The following is a 20,354-nucleotide window of genomic DNA, read 5'->3' on the forward strand; positions in this document are numbered from 1 at the left end:
GTTAATCGTAGTTCCTTTCTTTAACTGACCTCGACTAACTGTTTATTGAAAAACACGTATTAATTTTCTGTCTTTTCTTCTTTTATATTTTTGAGTAACCGAACCTTATCGGTTAACGAAACCGAACTTAGCGAAGCTTAACTTTGTTATGTTAATGAACCGACTTCATTAGTTTATATTCCTTAACGCGCTTATGAGTTAATGTTCCCTTAAGCAAGTTTGGGTTCGTGTCGGGGTTTATATTTGACTCATGCTCGGTTTAAGTTATCATTTATATTTCTTATACGTTAATGCCCATTAGTGACTTCATTTTTTGACGAGTTGGTTCTCGTGTTCGGTTCACATTCTACTCATATTCATTTATTTGAGGCGAGTCACGGATTCTAAACGAGTCGGGTCTCGGGTCTTAGGTAGAGGTGCACAAATCGGTTTTTTTGAAAAAACCGGTTCGGTTATTAACCGGACCGGTTTTTTTTGTCCAGAAAAAAACCGGTTCGGTTAATAACCGGACCGGTTATTAACCGGTTTTTATTGCTGAAAACTCAAACCGGCCAAACCGGTTTGGACCGGTTTAAAAACCGGTTAGAACCGGTTATTAAACCGGTTTTTTATAACCGGTTTTTAATAACCGGTCTAACCGGTTAACCGGTTTTTTTTTTTTTTTTTTTTTTTTTTTTTTTTTTTTCTTTTCTTTAGGGTTTAGGGTTTAGGGTTTCGTTGTTAGCATTCTTTGCTTGGAAGATTAAAAACACATAACTTTCATTTATAGCTTTTACATTAAAAATACAAACATTAAATCGTTATCGCATATTCGTAACTCAAAAATACAAACATTAAAGAATGCTTAGACACGATTACATTAACAAGTTGATGTTTGTTACTCATTTTCTTCGCTACCCCGATCCCGAGCTATTCCTTAGGTAATCGTCGTACGCGGCTTCTTCATCGGTCATTGGTTGAATGTGTCCTTGATTGACCTCGTCTTCATACAAGGCCGCCTCATAGTCCATTTCCCCCTCGAGTGAGCGTTGATGTTGTGCCCTGTCTAAAGAGTCCAAGTAATCCTTGTAGCAAATCGACATCTCTACAGCTGCTGGAGTGAGTCGAGTCCTCCTAATCGATATAACCCTGCCAGAAACAGAAAAAGCAGACTCCGAAGCTACCGTGGAAGCTTGGACCGTTAGTAAATCTTTGGCCATGGCGGCGAGGATCGGAAACTCATCCTCCTTACCTCTCCACCAAGCCAGCAAATCAAGACTTCTAAATTCATCCGGAGTCATGTGTTTCACAAAGTTGGTACCACCATACCTTCCAAGTTCACTGCTTGGGGTGTTTACCCTTTGACGTTTCATCATTTGCCACGACCGGGGGTCAACCCAATGAGCCGTCACACAAATGTATGAGTCGGGCGAACCATTAGGTACCGACCACACATCCGTTGTTAAGTTCACACCAGTTTGTAAGTTTGAAAAGTATGAAATTAGTTCGGATTTAGCGTTTTTCCATGCTTTAAGCATATCTCTTCTAAGGGTCGAACGACTTACGTGTTGGTAGCGTGGTTGAACATACTTTTGCATCATCTCCGTGAATTGAGGGTTGTCGAAGTGGTTGAAAGGAAGTGATTGTTGAATCACAAAGTTGCCAAACTGTTGACGTACCGCTTCAAGGTCGTACGTAAACACCGTTCCTTGATTCGTCATCTCCGGCTGCGAACTACTTCCGGATTCGTCCTTCAAGACCTTGCAAGAGGGCCTTTCTACATGAGCTCTTAAACTGGAGTTTGCTTCTTTGTTATAAAACTTCAAACAATGTTTGCATCTAGCTTTTTGGGTTCCGTTAGACATTTCGCATAGGTCGAAATGTTGCCAAATATCTTGGTTTCGTTTCGTGGGGATGACCCGAACGACGGTTTCTCCCGTGTTCGAGGCACCCATGTTGACCGATGAAGCAGCACTTTGGGAGGCCATGATAATCGACTACGAATTAAGAGTGGTATACTCGAGTATGAAATAAACGACTACGAAAGAAGAGCGTTTGGAGTTATAATCGCGTATGAAATAAACGTTTAGAGCTTTTGGAGTTGTATAATCAAGTGTGATCTAACCAATACCCAACCTAAACTATATATAGATGTTTGTGGGGGTAAAAAAACCAAAAAAACGGCTAAAAAAACGGGCCAAAAAAAAAAAAAACGGCTATAAAGCCGTTTGGTAACGTTCGAAAACCGGTTTAACCGGTTAACCGGTTATTAAAAAACCGGTTAACCGGTTTTTTTATAACGGCTATAAACCGGTTATTTTAAAAACCGGTTAACCGGTTTTTTAATAACCGGTTATTAAAAAAAACCGGTTTTTTTTATAACCGGTTATAAAACCGGTTTTGGCTCCAAAAAGTATAACCGATACGTAAACCGGTTACGTAAACCGGTCAAACCGGTTTTTAAAAAAACCGGTTTTTAAAAAACCGGTTTTCCGGTTAACCGCCCAAACCGGTTCCGTAACCGGTTTTTTTGAACACCTCTAGTCTTAGGTCTTGTTTCTTTTATTGTTATTATCATTGTTATTATTGTTTGAGCCAAATTTACCAAAACGCCCCTCCATCTTTACTATAAAAGAATTCCCTAACACCCCCACCCGTCTCCCTTACCTAACCATTGCCACCGCTAGCTTCCTTATTCGTATCTCACTAGGGCCAAGCCTCATAACCATCCGAATGGGATTTGGATCGAGGATTAATATTCGGATCGAGCCTCACCTTGTTCCCATTATTTACCTAATCGAGCCAAACCTCCAATCGAGCCGAGTTATGTTATCCAGTCGAGTCAAGTCAGGTAGTTGAGTCGAGTCATGTGGTCGAGTGGGATTTGAATCGAGTTCCTATGTTTCAGTCGAGTGGTTATACGAGCCGACCTACAATTCCATTCTAGTCGATTTCAATTTCCACTCGAGTCCATTATTTGACTCCAATCGAGTCGATCCTTTGATCTCAGCTGAGTCAACTAATCGAGTTTACCTTCCCTTTACTCGATTCAATTTTTTGAGTCGAGTCTCTTTGTATCCATCGACTCAACACGAGTCGATTCCCGTGTCCATGGATTAAGCCGAGTTAATAAAGACCCCTTCGATTGGAACTCTCTTGGATTGGTCTAACTTATTGTTCGGTTGGAATCTGGGTCAAAACATCTTTAGCCTTAATCGACCCGACTTGGGATTTGGGTCCTAAACCTTATTCGAACCAATTAGGGAATCGGGTTCTGTAACTCTTTCAAACCGGTTTAGGTTCGAACCCTAGGTTTTCTTTGATCCGAACCAAAGATCATTTGGACCTAAATCTAAACCCGTCGCATGGTTCAACAAAACCTATCCGAGTCGGGTCACTTGGTTCATTTGTTATCTTACTTTCAAGGTTCATTTCACTTTCATTTTACAAGGTTCATTCGTTCATTATTACTTTATGTCCATTAAGAACAAGAAGATGAAGATAAAAAAAAAAAGAAGATAAACTTTCGATCTTAAACATACCTTATGGATGAGACTAGATTAGATCTTGAATGAACGGAAATAAATCTTTGTATCCTCTCTAGATCTTGAGTGAATGAAAGATGGAATGTTGTATGTGAGCAGTGGGTGTGTACGTGTGTGATTGTCTGATGATAATGAGGAAATGATGAGGTGATGATTGATTATGGTTTTAGGTTTATTTAAATAGGCTAAGTTCAAAGCTTTTAGGCCCATAATTTACTCTCAAGCCCACAATCCCTAACTTTATCCATTCACTTCATATCATTTAATCAAATTAATTTACACTAAACAACAACACACGGTAAATAAATAAAATCAATTTATCAATTTGTTAATTTGAACGCGGATGTTACACACGATTTGTATGAATCCACACCCATTTTTGAATATTATTGCTGATTGTTTTGGGAAATGAGAGGATTTTTTTTTCGATTGTCAGAAGACTCTAGCATAACAAAAGGAATTTGGTTCACAATAAAATGGTTTCTTTATTAAACACACTAGAGAAATTACCACATTGCCATTTTTTATTAAAACCCACTAAAGTCAGGGGTAAATAATTACAAATATACCATAACCAATGTAGGCCATTGATCAATCTTAATTCATGGTTAGAATTCACTTCTCGTCCTAAGATGACTTCTCCAATGAACCATCCCCTATATATATATAGGCTAAGTATAAAATGAAAACCCACTTAAGTTGTGAAAACTCTAGAAACCCATTCTCGACCACATGTTTTTAATTAATGTTTAAATCTTGTGGTCCATAATTAAAGTGAATAAAAAATGTAAATATAAATATAATTTTTTCTCTCTCTTGAAAACATATATTAAAATTAGTAAAAAAATGTTAAAAAATAGCAAAACATTTTTTTGATGTTTCGATGTTTTGTATTAAATGTTACAACATATATTACATGTAACAAAAAAAAAACAATGTTACATAGTGTTTTCGCGGGTTTTCACAACTCAAGCGGGTTTCATTTTAACCTTACCCATATATATATATATATATATAGGGTGGAGTTATAATAAGAAGTGAAGTGTGTCTAAAAAGTGTAAGAAGTAATCTGGTGCGTTAGATTTGGTGATCTGATGGTCTAGATGGAAAGTGTGTTTTGTAGGCGGTGTGCTTTATTTTAATACTTGTTTTATAACACTCTAGGGGCATAATCGTCCAGTGTGTTATATTATATATGAAAACACTATCAATCTATAATTATCATTTTTTTAATCAAACTTTAAAACACACCACCAAGAACATCACAAAACACACCACCAAGAACATCACAAGATATATAACAGTGTGTTTTAAATCAAAATAATCAAAATTTAAAAAAACACAATATTTTAATCCAAATTTAAAACACAACACCAAGAAGTAAAACACACTAATGAACAATATATAATTCGTCAAACAATAAATATAAAGAACAAAAACACTCTGAACACATCATCTTCGTCATTTGAATCTTTACCGGAAACAAGCCATATAAAATCGGTGGTCAGCGACATCATCTTTCATGCCGAGCCCATATGTGGCAAGTCCACATATCATCACATTCCATGATGAAGTATTTCTTTCGGGCATTTTGTCAAAGAACTGGCGTGCGCTTCACTAATGAAGTATCTCTTTCATGCATTTTGTCAAACAACTGGCATGCGCCTCATTAGGCACCAATCCAACACCATTCATCTGTTTAAAACAATCCAACCCTTGTTCCAAAAACAGGTCTGGAACAATCCAACCCTTGTTGGTGCCGGAGAGGCTTGGTGGCAAGGTGGCGGTGGCGGTGGCGGTGGCGGTTGCTGGGTGGTACACCGGAAAAACAGGTCTGGAACAATCAAACCCTTGTTTCGAAAACCCGTTCCGAACATAACCGGTTATCAACCGTCACTGAATTGATTGTGCTGAAGTGGCTTGGTGGCGGTTGTTGGGTGGTGGTTGTTGGTGATGGGGGGGGGGCTTGGTGGCAAGGTTGTTGGTGCCGGATCAGGGTTGGTGGCTGGGTGGCGGTGGTCGACATAGGGTGAACGGAGGTGGGGGCGCCGAAAACCATGGGTCGCCGGAAAAGGTGGGGGCGTCGGAAACCTAATAGGGGGTGGGTGACGGGTGTTTAAAATGGTTGCCAGGATTGTTTTTTCTTCTTTAATTAAAATTCTAAAAATTAAAAAATAATTCCTTCCAAAAATAACTACATAATTATGGAGGATCATACCCCTGTGTCCTATATAATCAATTCAATGGTTCAGATCTTCTTTTACACTTCTTATAAAATATTCACTTTTTATTATAACCTTGCTATATATATATATTGGAAGTATAAAATAAAACCCAAGGTAGTTGAAAGAAACTTTTGTAAACCGACTATGCGGTCCTCATTCATTCACGTCATCCTTACTAAATACTCTTTTTAAGGGCATAATGGTCCATAGAAAAATGAATTCCACTTTCCTATTGCCTCCATCAGCTTTTGGAATGTTCATCTCTGTCTATAATTTATATTGTTATAATATAATATTTAAGTAAAATATGACAAAGTTAATATACAAAATAGTGTATATCATCAAGATTTTAAGAAGGAATCTTGCTTTTGTTATTTACTCCCTTGTTCAATATTTTACTACTTTTTTTGTTTTAAATAATAATTTATGTCTTAATTTTAAAACTCATCCGAATACATTCAAGCAAAAGAATAAAAAAACTAAAAGTAATGGCGTGTACTATTTTGTCTACAAATTTGTTATTTACTTTTTTTCATCATCATCATTATTATGATGTTAACTCTTCTTCTTCTTTGTATACTATAAGATTATATATGCAATACACACTATTACACATGTATACTACACCGACGAGGTTACCGACAAGATTTTTTTTTTGTAACCAATAACAACATATAAGAATAATAGAAAAAAAGAAACTTCAAAAAAAATTTTAAAAAAAGTTTAAAATAATTTTTTAAGAGTTTTTAAGTTTCTTTTCAATAGGAGTTTTTATTGGATTCCACCCCTATATATATATATATATGTGTGTGTGTCCATCAAATAGCCCATATATTTTATAGGCTCAATTAGATTGTTTGACTATCATAAATATTTAAATGGTAATTAGGCTACATTATTGGTTTTTTCCAACATTCCATGGATATTCCTATCCATATATGTGTATAAAAAAAATAAAACGTCATGTTCTTTAGTGAAATCTACCCATATTAATAGACAAAAATATTGAGGATGACGTGTCATAATCACAAATCACAACTTGAATTTACCTCCAATTTTGTAATCTCTATCGATGCTATTCATGAGTAATGAGTTTAATTGGTATGACCCATTACTTATAATCTATATGAAAAAAAAAAGTTTAATGTAATTTAAATCAAACTAACTTTTACTAAACTTTTACATATAATTTTACTATTAGATATAGAAAGTTTGACCATGATTTAAAAAAACATATAAAATATTGAATATCTATAATAAGTTTAAAATCACACAATGAATTACTTCCTCCGTCCCTCTTTAAGTTTTATGCTTTAAAAAACACTAAGTTCAAAGTAGATTGAATGATTACTTTTTTTTCTTACCAAATGACAATAATGTCATTGTAAATTGGGTCAATCAATCTTGTTTATTAATAATGCTAGTTGTGTGTGTTTAAGGGTAAACTTGAAAATTGGCTAATAAATTTAGAAAATGGACATTTGTAATGGGGCAAACAAAAAAGAAAATATGGACACTTTCAATGGGATGGAGAGAGTATTAAATTAGTTAAAAACATGTTTTACGAACTATTATCGTATAATAATTAGTGACATATTTTCATACTGGATATTTAATTATGTGTGCACCTTAAATTTCGTTGAACAAATACAAAATTTATAATCTTAGAATTTGTAAAAATATACTATTTAACTTAAATTCGTAACGACCATATAAAACATCTTTAATATGTTTAGGTAATTACTAATATATGATTTTATGCCATTTTAAAAAATTATTTCAATATTAGGAAAATGTAAAATCTAAATATGTAACATTTGAAGTGTGTGATAATATTAAAATTCATCTGTAAATACAAAAGAAAATCCACAAATTATGTATGATTAAATACCTAAATTCGGTAATTTAACAAATCCTGTATAATACACGGGTTCAAGAGATAGTTGAATATAATATAGAACATGGGGATAACAGTTTCATGTAAGGACTTGTAATTTGGTGTTCATCGTGAAGACAAATATCACCACCGCAAGTTCGAACGTAAGAAAGGATAGGCGGCCACTGATACAATTATATGTATATGTATTACATATTGAAGTTTCTTATTCATGACCATAATTATTAATTATATATTAAATACATTGACAAGGCTATCTTGCAACAATTGTGGATATTGAAGCATCTTTTCCCGAAGAGTGAGAAGATACTTGGTTGTAGCTTTCTGACCCACTTGTTATTGAGGAGCTACGCATGAAAAAAGCTGGCTCATATGGTACTTGAAGAGTAACTGACGAGCTATTAAGCATAAGAACAACTGAAGCCATGGATGGTCTCTCAACAACATTATTTTGAACACATAATAAGCCAATGTGAACAATTCTCATGATTTCCTGTAGTGAACTTGAGTCCACCATCAATGTTGGGTCTATTATATCTGCTATAGTTTCATATCTCCAACATTTCCACACCTGTAAGAGATCGGGAAGTCAAATTATAAGCATTGGGTCGATGCAACACACATATATAGAGGGAGTTCGTCAGTGCTTACATAGCTAAGAATGAATTCCGTTCTACCCTCAATCTTAAAGCATTGGTTCTTTTGACCTGTTATTATTTCAAGCAATAATACTCCAAAGCTGAAAATATCCGACTTCACTGAAAATTGGCCGTGCATGATATATTCCGGAGGCATATAGCCACTTTAGAGAGGCATTGAAAGGAGAGTTCATTAAAAATGAGTGTTTGGAAAGGTGTCAAGACAAAGAAGGCATGATAGTTATTCAAAGTTAGTTAACTTACTATGTTCCAACAATTCGATCTGTGCGTCCATGAGTTTCTTGGAGATTAAATAACCTTGCCATGCCAAAATCCGCAATTTTGGAGTTCATTTCTTCATCTAGCAAAACATTACTTGCTTTAAGGTCACGATGAATTATCCTCAAACGCGAGTCTTCATGAAGATAAAGAAGGCCACGAGCAATCCCCTTTATAATTTTGTTACGTCTATTCCAATCAAGCAACGAACGCTTAGGTGGATCTGAAATAAGCATGACAGAATGTTCAGTAAGAATTGTTTATGTTAAAAATGCAAAAACAATTTAAAGTAAATAATAGTAGTTTCAAACATAATATTTCCACCACCTAGATTACTATAAAATTTTCAAACATGAGTGTTTGTGTTATATGATAATTTTGGTAGCACACAATTCAATCCCTTGTTGAAAAAAAGAAAAATATACCAAATATAAATTGATCAAGGCTTCCATTTGGCATAAATTCATATATGAGAAGCCTTTCGGATCCTTCTAAGCTAAAACCAAGCAGTCTAACCAAATTACGATGTTGCAGCTTTGCAACAAGCATGACCTCGTTCTTGAATTCTATTTCCCCTTGTCCAGAATCCTTTGACAACCTCTTCACTGCTACTTCTTGTCCATTATGAAGAGTTCCCTAATATTTTAAATTTCATGTAAAGTTAAGGTTCTCGTTTCACTTATTAACGTATGAAAAAAAAAAACGTATTCTTGTACGTTATTACCTTGTACACTGATCCAAATCCACCTTCTCCCAGCTTATTCTGGTCAGAAAAGTCATTGGTAGCTACTTTTACAACTTCAAAGTCATACTGCAATGACTCAATGGTGCTCATATCCATAGTATCATCTACTCAAATAAGAGGAACACTGAACATTAGGAAGAAGATATATACATTTGTCCTAGCTTTGACAGTACTATGAAGATGACTTGTGGGGATTAACATAGTCATGAAAGTGGACACCTTGTCTGCCTTTGAAAATTGAAATACAAATAAAAAAGAATAAAAACAAAACAAAGAGTTGTACATTCTCCACTATCCCGTTCATAATTTATTTGATGAAATTCAACCAAAAAAAAAAGTTAAAAAGAAAAATAATAATGTTTATTTGTACATATATTTAGTCACATAACACTCTTGTGTTTTGTCTTATAGTTTATAATTTTGCCTAAATCAATATGATAAGATTGGAAGACTTATTAATTGGTATTAAAAACCTTTAACGAACATAAGCGGACGTAAGCAAACACATTATCGAATGCTCAGAAAAACAGTCTAACAAGCATAGTCTTTGTTTGTGTTTGTTCATTTATCGAACGAAATTCCTTATGCATGCTCGCTCGTTTATTAAACAAACGAACATTTAGTTTTTTGATAACAAACTCAAGTGAATATCATTTTCGCGTGTGATATCTGAAAAAAAAAAGAAGCTGATTGTGTGTGTGTGGGGGGGGGGGGGGATGAATCCTGGATTGAACATAAAGTTCGCTACTTAACAATAGAGCAAACAATTCTATGACGAAATAAAAATGAAGTTCGATGATGCAAATGAGAATGTGACGTTTGGAGATGGATCTACCGTTGAACTAAAATTAGGCAAAGGCTTTATTTTGTTTGATTGAAAAATGGATATAAAAAATTGATTGAAAAATGGATATAAAAAATGGATATAAAAGAAGGTCTTTGGATGAACCTACATGGGATGTTTTTCTTTATTGGGTTAGAACTCTTGTGAAAACGGGTTAGTTAACATGTCCCTTGTCAACACAGGATGGTGTCAATTGGTTGTAGAATACAAGACTTTAGCAAGCCATAATATGCTTTAAGAGATATGGTAGTTCCAATGATAAAGCATCCAAAGAAATTATGTGAAGAATGCATGGTAGTAAAGAAACCATGACAGACATTTGAATGAAAAAGGATGACGTGGTCTTATATCATGCAAGGAAAAGATGGGTTGTTAAATGTGTTAAGTGTCAAAACACTGAAAACTAATGAAAAGCATTCAGTTTTATGTTAAAAAAGTGTGTTCATACCAACAAGGGAGTTCCTTTCAAAAGAATTCACTCTATTTTGTGTGAGACGGCGTTAAAAGACACCTTATGACACCACGTTCACCACAACAACTTGGCGTGGTAGAAAGGTGAAATCAAACCATTATGGCAATTGCTTGAATTTTTGAAAGGTTAGATCTGCGGTATATATCTATTCAATAGGTTGCCAACAAAGGCACTCCTTGATATCTCACAATATGAAGCTTGGGTCAGAAAGAAACCACACCAGAAACTCTTGAAAGTATATGGTTGTGTGCATGTTAAGGCGCTAGGTGTTACGAAAATTTTTGTGTAAATAAAATATTTTTTAATTTTAAATTCTTTTATTTTATATGATTAGTTGAAACTCCTTTGATTTAGTTAAGACCATTCAACATGTCATTAAGTTTTGGTTAAAACTTAAATGCATTGGTTAATGTTGATTGGGGTATTTCACTTTTTTCTTTAATGATTGTTGAATGATTTCAACTTTCTACTAGTATAAATACCAAGGGAGCTCCTTGGTTGTAGATACATAAAACACACAAAATAACACATTCTCTCTTGAGTTTTCTCCAACTTTCTCCCTAAAGAATTCCAACATTCTTGATCATCTTCATCATTTTCTTTAAAGTACTATTCGGGTGCTAGAGCCCTCCCTGGCAGTACATATTGCTTAGGCCGTTGTACCCTGGGAAACAAAACGGGGAGAGACCCGGAATTTGTTTTAAGGGCCCCGTGAAAACACGATCCTTGGCCACAAAGACCACGACACTATTCTTCTTCTACACCTTTCTTGCATTATTTTATTTCAATTGTATTGTAATTTTGATTTTTCCGGTGTAATTCGTATTGTAATTTACTTGTTTTCCTAGATTTTTTTGATTCCTTGTATTGTAATAATTTTATTAAAAGTGTTTTATTTTTATACGCGAACGGATTCCTACAATCTTAAAACAAATTTTTAAAAAATCACCGTTCTTGTATTAAAACATTTTCGTGTGACTCAAACTAGTTTTGTTTCACGCGGTTGTGTTTTTAAAAAACATTTTTTTCTGTTTCTATTCAAAGGAGCGACTTTGTAGAAACGGAAACCGGTTACAACTCGGATTTTTTAACGCTAAACTCTTGGAAAAACCCATTGTTTGGTCCCTTCAAAGTTGGACTTAGAACACCTTCGGTGGGTTAATTCGAGAGTTCGAATTAAAAAGTTTTGCGTAACTTTAATTTAGTGGGAGCGACCACTATTAATATTTCCGAAAAAACTAACTTAGCATAGTTTATTTTTCAGAAAAAATAGCATCACCGTCATCGAGCAACGTTTCCGGTACGCCTTTGTCCGTTATGGTAGGAGTGACTACCATGGCTAATCACGCTGAAAAAACCAAGAAGTTCTCAGGGTTCGCACTTTAAACGGTGGGAACAGAAGATGTTCTTCTATTTGACCACCTTGAACCTTGCGAGGTTCCTGACAGAATCCGCTCCCCTAGCCACTAACGCGGAAAGGGAGACCGACACTCAAGCTTTGAGTGCGGTAGATACGTGGAAGCATTCGGAATTCTTATGTCGAAACCATGTGTTAAACTGTTTGGTTGACGCGTTGTATAACGTGTACTCTTCAATAAAGACTGCCAAAGAATTATGGGAGTCTTTAGAGAAAAAGTACAAAATGGAGGATGCGGGAAAAAAGAAATTTGTTGTTGCCCGTTTCTTGGTTGACTCCAAGACTGTAATTAGTCAAGTCCAAGAGTTGCAGGTTATACTTCACGATATCTTTGCTGAGGGAATGACACTTAGTGAGACATTTCAAGTGGCAGCGATGATTGAAAAATTGCCCCTAGTTGGGTTGAGTTTAAGAATTATCTTAAACACAAGCGAAAGAAGATGACCATTGATGATCTTATTGTTCGACTTCGGATAGAAGAAGACAATAAGAGAGCTTAAAAAGGTAGCCTAGTGGATGTTTCCGTCAATGCTAACTTAGTCGAGTACGGTTAATCCTCTAAAGGGGGCAAGAAGGGCAAAGACAAAGGTAACAAAGGGAAAGCGAAAGTGGACCTTGGCGTGAAAAAAGGGGTTGTGAAAAAGAAGCCTCCACCTTTTTAAGGACCATGTTACAACTGTAACGAGATGGGGCACCAGGCGAATAAGTGCAAGAAACCGAAGCGCGAGCACGCGGATTTGGTGGACGACATGGCACTCCTCTCGTGGTGATGATTACCGAGGAAGCGGCTTTCGTCGAGGAAGTCAACGTTGTTGGAGACGCTCCCAAAGGGTGGTACGTTGACACCGGCGCGACCCGCCATGTTTGCGGCGACAAACAACCCTTTAAGAATTTCAAAGAGGCGGCGGGTGACCAGAAGCTTTACATGGGGAATAAAGTGACCGCAAACATCATGGGAGAAGGCGATGTGGTCTTGAAGTGGACTTCCGGCAGGAGTTCACGTTGACCAAAGTTCTCTATGTTCCCGAGATTTGCAAGAATCTTGTCTCAGGATGGATGCTCAACAAGCACGGATTTCGCTTGGTGATTGAATCGGATAAATTTATTTTATTGAAAATGAAATGTTTGTCGGCAAGGGCTATGCCGACAATGCTATGTTCAAATTGAATGTAATTGTTGTAAAAAATTCTATGAATAAAATTGCAACTTCTATTTACATGTTTGAGTCGTCAAATTCTAATTCTTATGTTTGGCATGGTAGACTAGGACATGTAAATTTAATTCAATTCGACGTTTAATTAAATTAAATAGTATTCCATATTTTAAAATCGATTCAAAATATAAATGCGAAACATGTGTTGGATCCAAACTAACGAGAAAGCCTTTCAAATCGGTTCAACGAATAATCGAACCCCTTGATTTAACCCACACCGATGTGTACGATTTAAAAGCCGCTCCCACAAGAGGTGGAAATAAGTATTTCATCACGTTCATTGATGATAGTACTTGGTATTGCTATGCATACTTACTTAAAAGTAAGGATGAAGCAATAGACAAGTTTATCTTGTATAAAGATGAGGTTGAAAATCAACAAAATCGGAAAATAAAAACTTTGCGAAGTGATAGGGGTGGTGAATATGTTTCACCATTTGCGGAAATATGCGCAAAAAGTGGCATAATACATGAGCGTACCACACCTTATTCTCCACAATCAAATGGCATTGCGGAACGAAAGAACTGTACATTGAAAGAGATAATGAATGCCATGTTGATTAGCTCGGGCGTGAGCTATGACTTGTGGGCGAGGGGGGGGGGAGGCTATTCTCTCGGCCAATTATATCTTGAATAAGATACCCCATAAGAAAACAGACGTGAATCCGTAGAAGTTATGGCAGGGTAAAAAACCTTCATACAAATACGTTCGAGTGTGGGGGTGCCTTGCCAAGGTGCCGGTTCCGCCAACAAAGGTACTAACGATAGGACCTAAAACCGTGGATTGTATATTCATTGGATATGCACACCATAGTAATGTGCATAGGTTTCTTGTACATGAGTCCAAGAATCCCAATGTATATGAAGGCACTATTGTTGAGTGGAGGACCAATGATTTTTTCGAAAATGTGTTTCCCTATTTAAGGAAAACACATGCGAGTTCATCAAGAGCGGTGGATGAAGCAAGTACATCAAGAGCGATTGATGATACGGTTCATGATGAGAGACATGAACGACCCGAAATTGAGGAAGGTGAGCTTAGACGAAGCAAAAGACCAAGGATTGAAAAATCTTTCGGTCCCGATTTCGTGAGCTACATGGTTGAGGGTGAGCCCAATACCTACCGCGAGGCGGTTACCTCCGCGGAATCACCTCAATGGAAAGAAGCAATTAAGAACGAGATAGATTCTATATTGCAAAATCATACTTGGGAGTTAGTAGATCTTCCGCCGGGTTGTAAACCCCTTGGATATCATTGGATATTCAAAAGGAAGATGAAAGGCGATGGAAGTATTGATAAATACAAGGCAAGGTTAGTGATCAAAGGGTATAGACAAAAAGAAGGTCTAGACTATTTTGATACTTACTCGCCGGTCACGTGAATAACCTCAATAAGGTTGGTTCTTGCAATCGCGGCCTCACGAAATTTGGAAATTCACCAAATGGATGTAAAAACTGCATTTCTAAATGGCGATTTAGATGAAGAGATTTACATGGAGCAACCCGAGGGTTTCTCCGCCCCAGGGAAATAGGGCAAAGTATGTAAACTAGTCAAATCATTGTATGGTTTGAAGCAAGCTCCAAAACAATGGCACTTAAAGTTTGATCATGTCATGCTTGACAATGGTTTCAAAATAAACGAGTGTGACAAATGTGTCTATGTGAAGGACACGCCGAGAGGTTATGTCATTTTATGTCTTTATGTAGATGATATGCTTATCATTGGGAGTAATGATACTATGATTAAATCTACAAAAGATATGTTGAAAGCGAGGTTTGACATGAAAAACTTGGATCTCGCGGACGTGATTCTTGGGGTTCAATCACTAGAACCCAAAATGGTCTTGTCTTAAGTCAATCTCACTATGTGGACAAGATTATTGAGAAATTCAATAAGGATGACACGCGGTGCGCGTCAACTCCAATTGATACCACCCACTATCTATCTAAAAATAGAGGCGAGGGTGTTGCTCAATTAGAATACTCAAGAATCATTGGGAGTTTAATGTATCTTATGACATGTACTAGACCCGATCTAGCTTATGCCGTGAGGCGGTTAAGTAGATATACTAGTAATCCAAGCAGGGAACATTGGAAAAGTATCATGCGAGTGCTAAGATACTTGAGATTCACGAGAGACTATGGACTCCATTATAACCGTGATCCAGCTGTGATCGAAGGATACCGTGATGCAAATTGGATTTCGGATATAAAAGATTGTAAATCAAAAGGTGGATATGTATTCACACTTGGTGGTGCAGCTATTGCTTGGAAGTCTTCTAAGCAAACGGTTATAGCTAGATCCGCTATGGAATTGGAGTTTATCGCCTTGGATAAATGTGGTGAAGAGGCGGAATGGCTACGTCAATTTATGGAAGATATTCCAATATGGCCAAAGCCTTTGTCGGCTATTTGTATACATTGTGACAGTCAATCAGCGATTGGTAGAGCCCATAGCGTGATGTGCAATGGCAAATCAAGGCATATTCGACGTAGACATAACATGGTACGACAACTACTCACAACGGGTGTTATCACAATTGACTATGTGAAGTCAAAAGATAACATTGCAGACCCGTTAACAAAAGGCTTAAGCAGAGAGTTAGTTAGAAAGTCGTCAAAAGGAATGGGACTAAAGCCCATGGGAAAAGGGGACATGAAGGAACCTAACCTATTTGACTGGAGATCCCAAGATCTAGGTTCAATAGGACAACTTAATCATGAAACCAAGGGTGGTTACTATGGGGGAGTACCCCAAACCAAACTAAAGGGTGTTGCGTGTGCGTGCGTCCTAGTCCATTCCAATCAGTGACACATGTTGTAAGGATAAGCATAATAAAGGTTAATGATTTGTGGAAATCAACAAACCTATTGCTTTTAATGATTCGAGCGAGAATCACCTATGTGAGAGAGAACCAGGGTCGGTTCGAATAAATTTTAGGGCAAAAATCCTAGAGCTCTCACAGAACCACGCTAGTGTTCAAGGGCCATAATAGGACACGACAGTGAGGGGTTGGCCAGACCAAGGAGAGTGTTGTGTGAAGTGTATTGTCGTCTACATAAATAGGAGTATGTTCAAAGACATCGTGTCTACACACCGCTAGGAGACTAAGTATGCTTCACAAAGGAAGGTTCAAAGGGTAACACCTACCTATCCTGCAATGCTCAACCGTTGAATTGAATATAAGAAACTTGCATGTATGGATTGATCTCAATGTGAAAATGAATGAGTTTTGTTTTCACATGTGGGGGATTGTTGGAAAATGTGTGGAAATGAATGAGTTTTATTTTCACATGTGGGGGATTGTTGGAAAATTTTGTGTAAATAAAATATTTTTTAATTTTGAATTTTTTTATTTTATGATTAGTTGAAACACCTTTTATTTAGTCAAGACCATTTAACATGTCATTAAGTTTTGGTCAAAACTTAAATGCATTGGTTAATGTTGATTGGAGTGTTTCACTTTTTTCTTTAATGATGGTTGAATGGTTTCAACTTTCTACTAGTATAAATATCAAGGGAGCTCCTTGGTTGTAGATACACAAAACACACAAAATAACACATTCTCTCTTGTGTTTTCTCCAACTTTCTCCCTAAAGAATTCCAACATTTTTGATCATATTCATCATTTTCTTTAAGGTACTATTCGGGTGCTAGAGCCCTCCCCGGCAGTACATATTGCTTAGGCCGTTGTACCCTGGGAAACAAAACGGGGAGAGACCCGGAATTTGTTTTAAGGGCCCCGTGTAAAACACGATCCTCGGCCATAAAGACCACGACACCATTCTTCTTCTATACCTTTCTTGCATTATTTTATTTCAATTGTATCGTAATTTTGATTTTTCCAGTGTAATTCGTATTGTAATTTACTTGCTTTCCTAGATAGGTTTGATTCCTTGTATTGCAATCACTTTATTAAAAGTGTTTTATTTTTATACACGAACGGATTCCTACACTAGGTTCTTATATCAAAATGTTGGATGGTAGAAGTGAGAAGATGGTCTACTCGGTGTCAAAGAAGATACAAAAGATAGGAGCTATTTGATCCTCAAAAAAGGAAACATTGGGTAAGACGAAACATGATATTAAATGAAGGAAAATGGTGCGCACTGGAGTAAAGGGAAAAAAACTTCTTAATGAGATTGAAATGGGGATTCAAGTTAAGATCTGACCCACAAACCTAAACAACCAAGAAATTACTTCAGTATGCCACATCATAGTTCTCATAACCCAAATTGTAAAACAAATTAGCCCCCCAACACTCAAGTTCCGGATCGATAATCAAAAACCAAGTAAACAAATAACTCTCGTTTCTATTAATCAGAAAATATAACTCAAAAAACTGATTACAACTCCCAAACCCTAACTCGGTTTGACTATTGATGAACCCTAACTCGGTTGCACCAACTTCATAATCTAATGTCTAACCATAACTCGGCTTATATAGACTAATCAAACCTGTTAGCCAAGACATTACCAAATATAATAATACCCTAATAATTCTTGGGTTGGGCCTCACACTTGGGCCAAACAACAATTGAGCCAACAATCAACCCCCCCCCCCAATTGTTGTATCTGACTCACCCCCTAATTTCCTACTCGAAATTGGCGGATCTTCAACTTCACGCTAGTCATCATTCTCTTGATTCTCCCGAGGCTTTTCTTGATCTCTTGCAATGTTCTTTGGTCTCCACTTAGCTTGAAGAAACACTTGCTTCGTTTGATCATTATACACCTTCTCTTGGGCTTGAATCGCTTTCTTGACCATATGTTTAGTTTCTTGAACACTCTTCTTTGGATTTTGAATTTTGGAACTTGGATCTTTGATTGGAATCTGACTCGTACCTGGCTTGTCTTCTTTCAGTCAAATACTTTGAAGATCCCAACCTGCAAAATTCTTCATTCCAATGATAGCTCATTTACCGGGACTTGTTATCTTGAGGCTAATCTTGTACAATCGGTTCTTGGTCCTTGTCACCTTCATCAAAGCTTACCTGCATCATCTTTAATGGTTAGCAAATCATGTTTCATGTGAATCTTGCATCCACCTTCCGTTTCTTGACCGAGACTTATGATATTGCACTGTAGGCTCAGGATGTAGTAGACATCGGTTAGCGCGCTGCTCCCCTGTTTTCCCTTCAATTGAGACTGAACCTTTTCCCCGAATATCAATACAAGATTCATCTCCAAACTTCACCTTTCTCGTGACTTGTTCATTCAACTAATAAAAATAAGCTCTATCACCCGTCATGTGATTCGATGCTCTGTTGTCGAGATACCAAACATCTTTCTCCATCGGCTCGGTTTTGAAATGCTTTGGAATCACACCGTCTACATTTAGTAAAACTATCATTTGATCACCTTTAATCATAAATATAGATGGATCAAAATCATCAATTTTTTTCAAATTAGATTCTTCCTTTTTATTCATGCGTTCCGGGCACATATACGCAAAGTGTCCGAACTTATCACAATGGTAACACTGAACTTGTGATCTATCCCTTCTAACCTTTTGACGATCATTCGCTCTTCTTTAAATCGTATACCTTGACCCACAATGTTTACCATCTCGGTTGTCACAACCATCTTGATCCTCATCTTCTCGATCTTGACCTCCGGTTTCACGGCCTATCCCACGTCCCTGTGAACTCAGCCAACCGTTACCTCGGCTACCGGACTGATTATACGACTTGCCTTTGTAACTACTTTCCGATTGATTGAAAAGTAACTGACCTTGTGAATTAGATGCTCGTTCTCTCCCTCGTAGACATTCCACAAATGCCTTAAGTCTTCCAACAACATCTTCAAACATCAAACTATCAAGATCAACACTTTACTCGATTGAGGCTACGAGTTGGAAGTACTTATCTGGAACCGCATCCTTTAACTTCTTCACCAAGACATTTTGCTCGAATGTGTGACCTAGACTCGCTGCCTTTGAAAACATACTTGTTATTTTTCCTGCAAACTAATCAATAGTCTCGTTTTCCGCCATCTTGAGTTTCTCAAATTCACTTTTCAACGTTAGTAGTCAAGCCTTTTGAACTTGCTTGGCCCCAACATACCGTGCTTTAAAAGCCATCTATATTTCTTGGGCATTCTTATATTGAGAAATCTGAAGAAGAATATCACCATTCACCACTTGAAACAAAAATGATCTTGCCATTTTATTCTTCTTCGCATCAATAACCGCGCCCTCTTCTGGTTGAACAACTTCTCATAACTCTTGATAGTCCAAAATCGCTTCCACCACAGTCGCCCATGTGACGTAATTAGTTTCATTCAACTTTGGAACCTGTAGTGATATCCCCCACTCGCTTTGGGTTGGATTAGTGGTCTTTCTTCGTCACCTGCCATTGATGTCGAACCCCCTTGCTCCACTTTGTTGGAACAAATACAAACCAATAAATTCTGAACAACTTTTCAGAACTGAACCAACTTGCTCGTAAAATAAAATAATCTTAAATTTCTAAATTAAAATATTATTTGATTTTTTTTTTCGTAACCTATTGCAAACAAAGAAAATTGTAATCCTCCACAAAAGTCCAAAGACGTTGACTTTGTGAACTATTAATCACAAAATCATATAATCACTGAAACCGATCCGATTGAAAAAACAAAAAACTTTCACAGTTATGATCTTTGCCGTTGATCACTTCTTAACTCGCCGAAATCCGCAACCAGAAACCTGTTGTCTTCCGAGTTGCTACCACATGAACAACGCAATGTACTTGTTACGCTGCCGTAATAGGAACCACGCCGCTACTCCGACGTATTAGTAAGAACCCAACTTGGTTCCGATATTCATCGATTGATAGCTCCTCTCAAGCCAACGATCGCCGCTGACTGATTATCGATTTCTTGAACTTGGCTTTGATACCAATTCAAGTCCCAGATCGATAATCAAACACCAAGTAAATGACTAACTCTCGTTTATATTAATCAGAAAATATAACTCAAAAAACTGATTACAACTCTCAAAATCCTAACTTAGTTTGACTCTTAATGAACCCTAACTCGGTTGCACCAACTTCATAATCTAATGTCTAACCATAACTCGGCTTATATAGACTAGCCAAACTTGTTAGCAAATACATTAC

The 20,354-nt window shown here is 36.8% G+C and overlaps 1 protein-coding gene across 1 annotated transcript in view; it reads right to left on the minus strand.

Moving 5' to 3' along the window:
- Positions 1 to 7,674: 7,674 nt before the first annotated feature.
- LOC143589965 (cysteine-rich receptor-like protein kinase 8) overlaps positions 7,675 to 20,354 on the minus strand; it is a 46,559-nt gene continuing 33,879 nt past the window's right edge. The window contains exons 3-7 of the mRNA XM_077070577.1: positions 9,288 to 9,412; positions 8,989 to 9,199; positions 8,549 to 8,786; positions 8,298 to 8,448; positions 7,675 to 8,217 (exon numbers count right to left, since the gene is read on the minus strand). Of these exons, the coding sequence (XP_076926692.1) occupies positions 7,900 to 8,217; positions 8,298 to 8,448; positions 8,549 to 8,786; positions 8,989 to 9,199; positions 9,288 to 9,412 (1,043 nt within the window). The 3' untranslated portion in view covers positions 7,675 to 7,899. The remainder of the gene's footprint in view (positions 8,218 to 8,297; positions 8,449 to 8,548; positions 8,787 to 8,988; positions 9,200 to 9,287; positions 9,413 to 20,354) is intronic.

This window comes from Bidens hawaiensis, unplaced genomic scaffold (genome assembly GCF_021521415.1).
Source record: "Bidens hawaiensis isolate Kalapana, Puna unplaced genomic scaffold, B.hawaiensis_p1.1 tig00038071_1, whole genome shotgun sequence".
Taxonomy (NCBI): Eukaryota; Viridiplantae; Streptophyta; class Magnoliopsida; order Asterales; family Asteraceae; genus Bidens; species Bidens hawaiensis.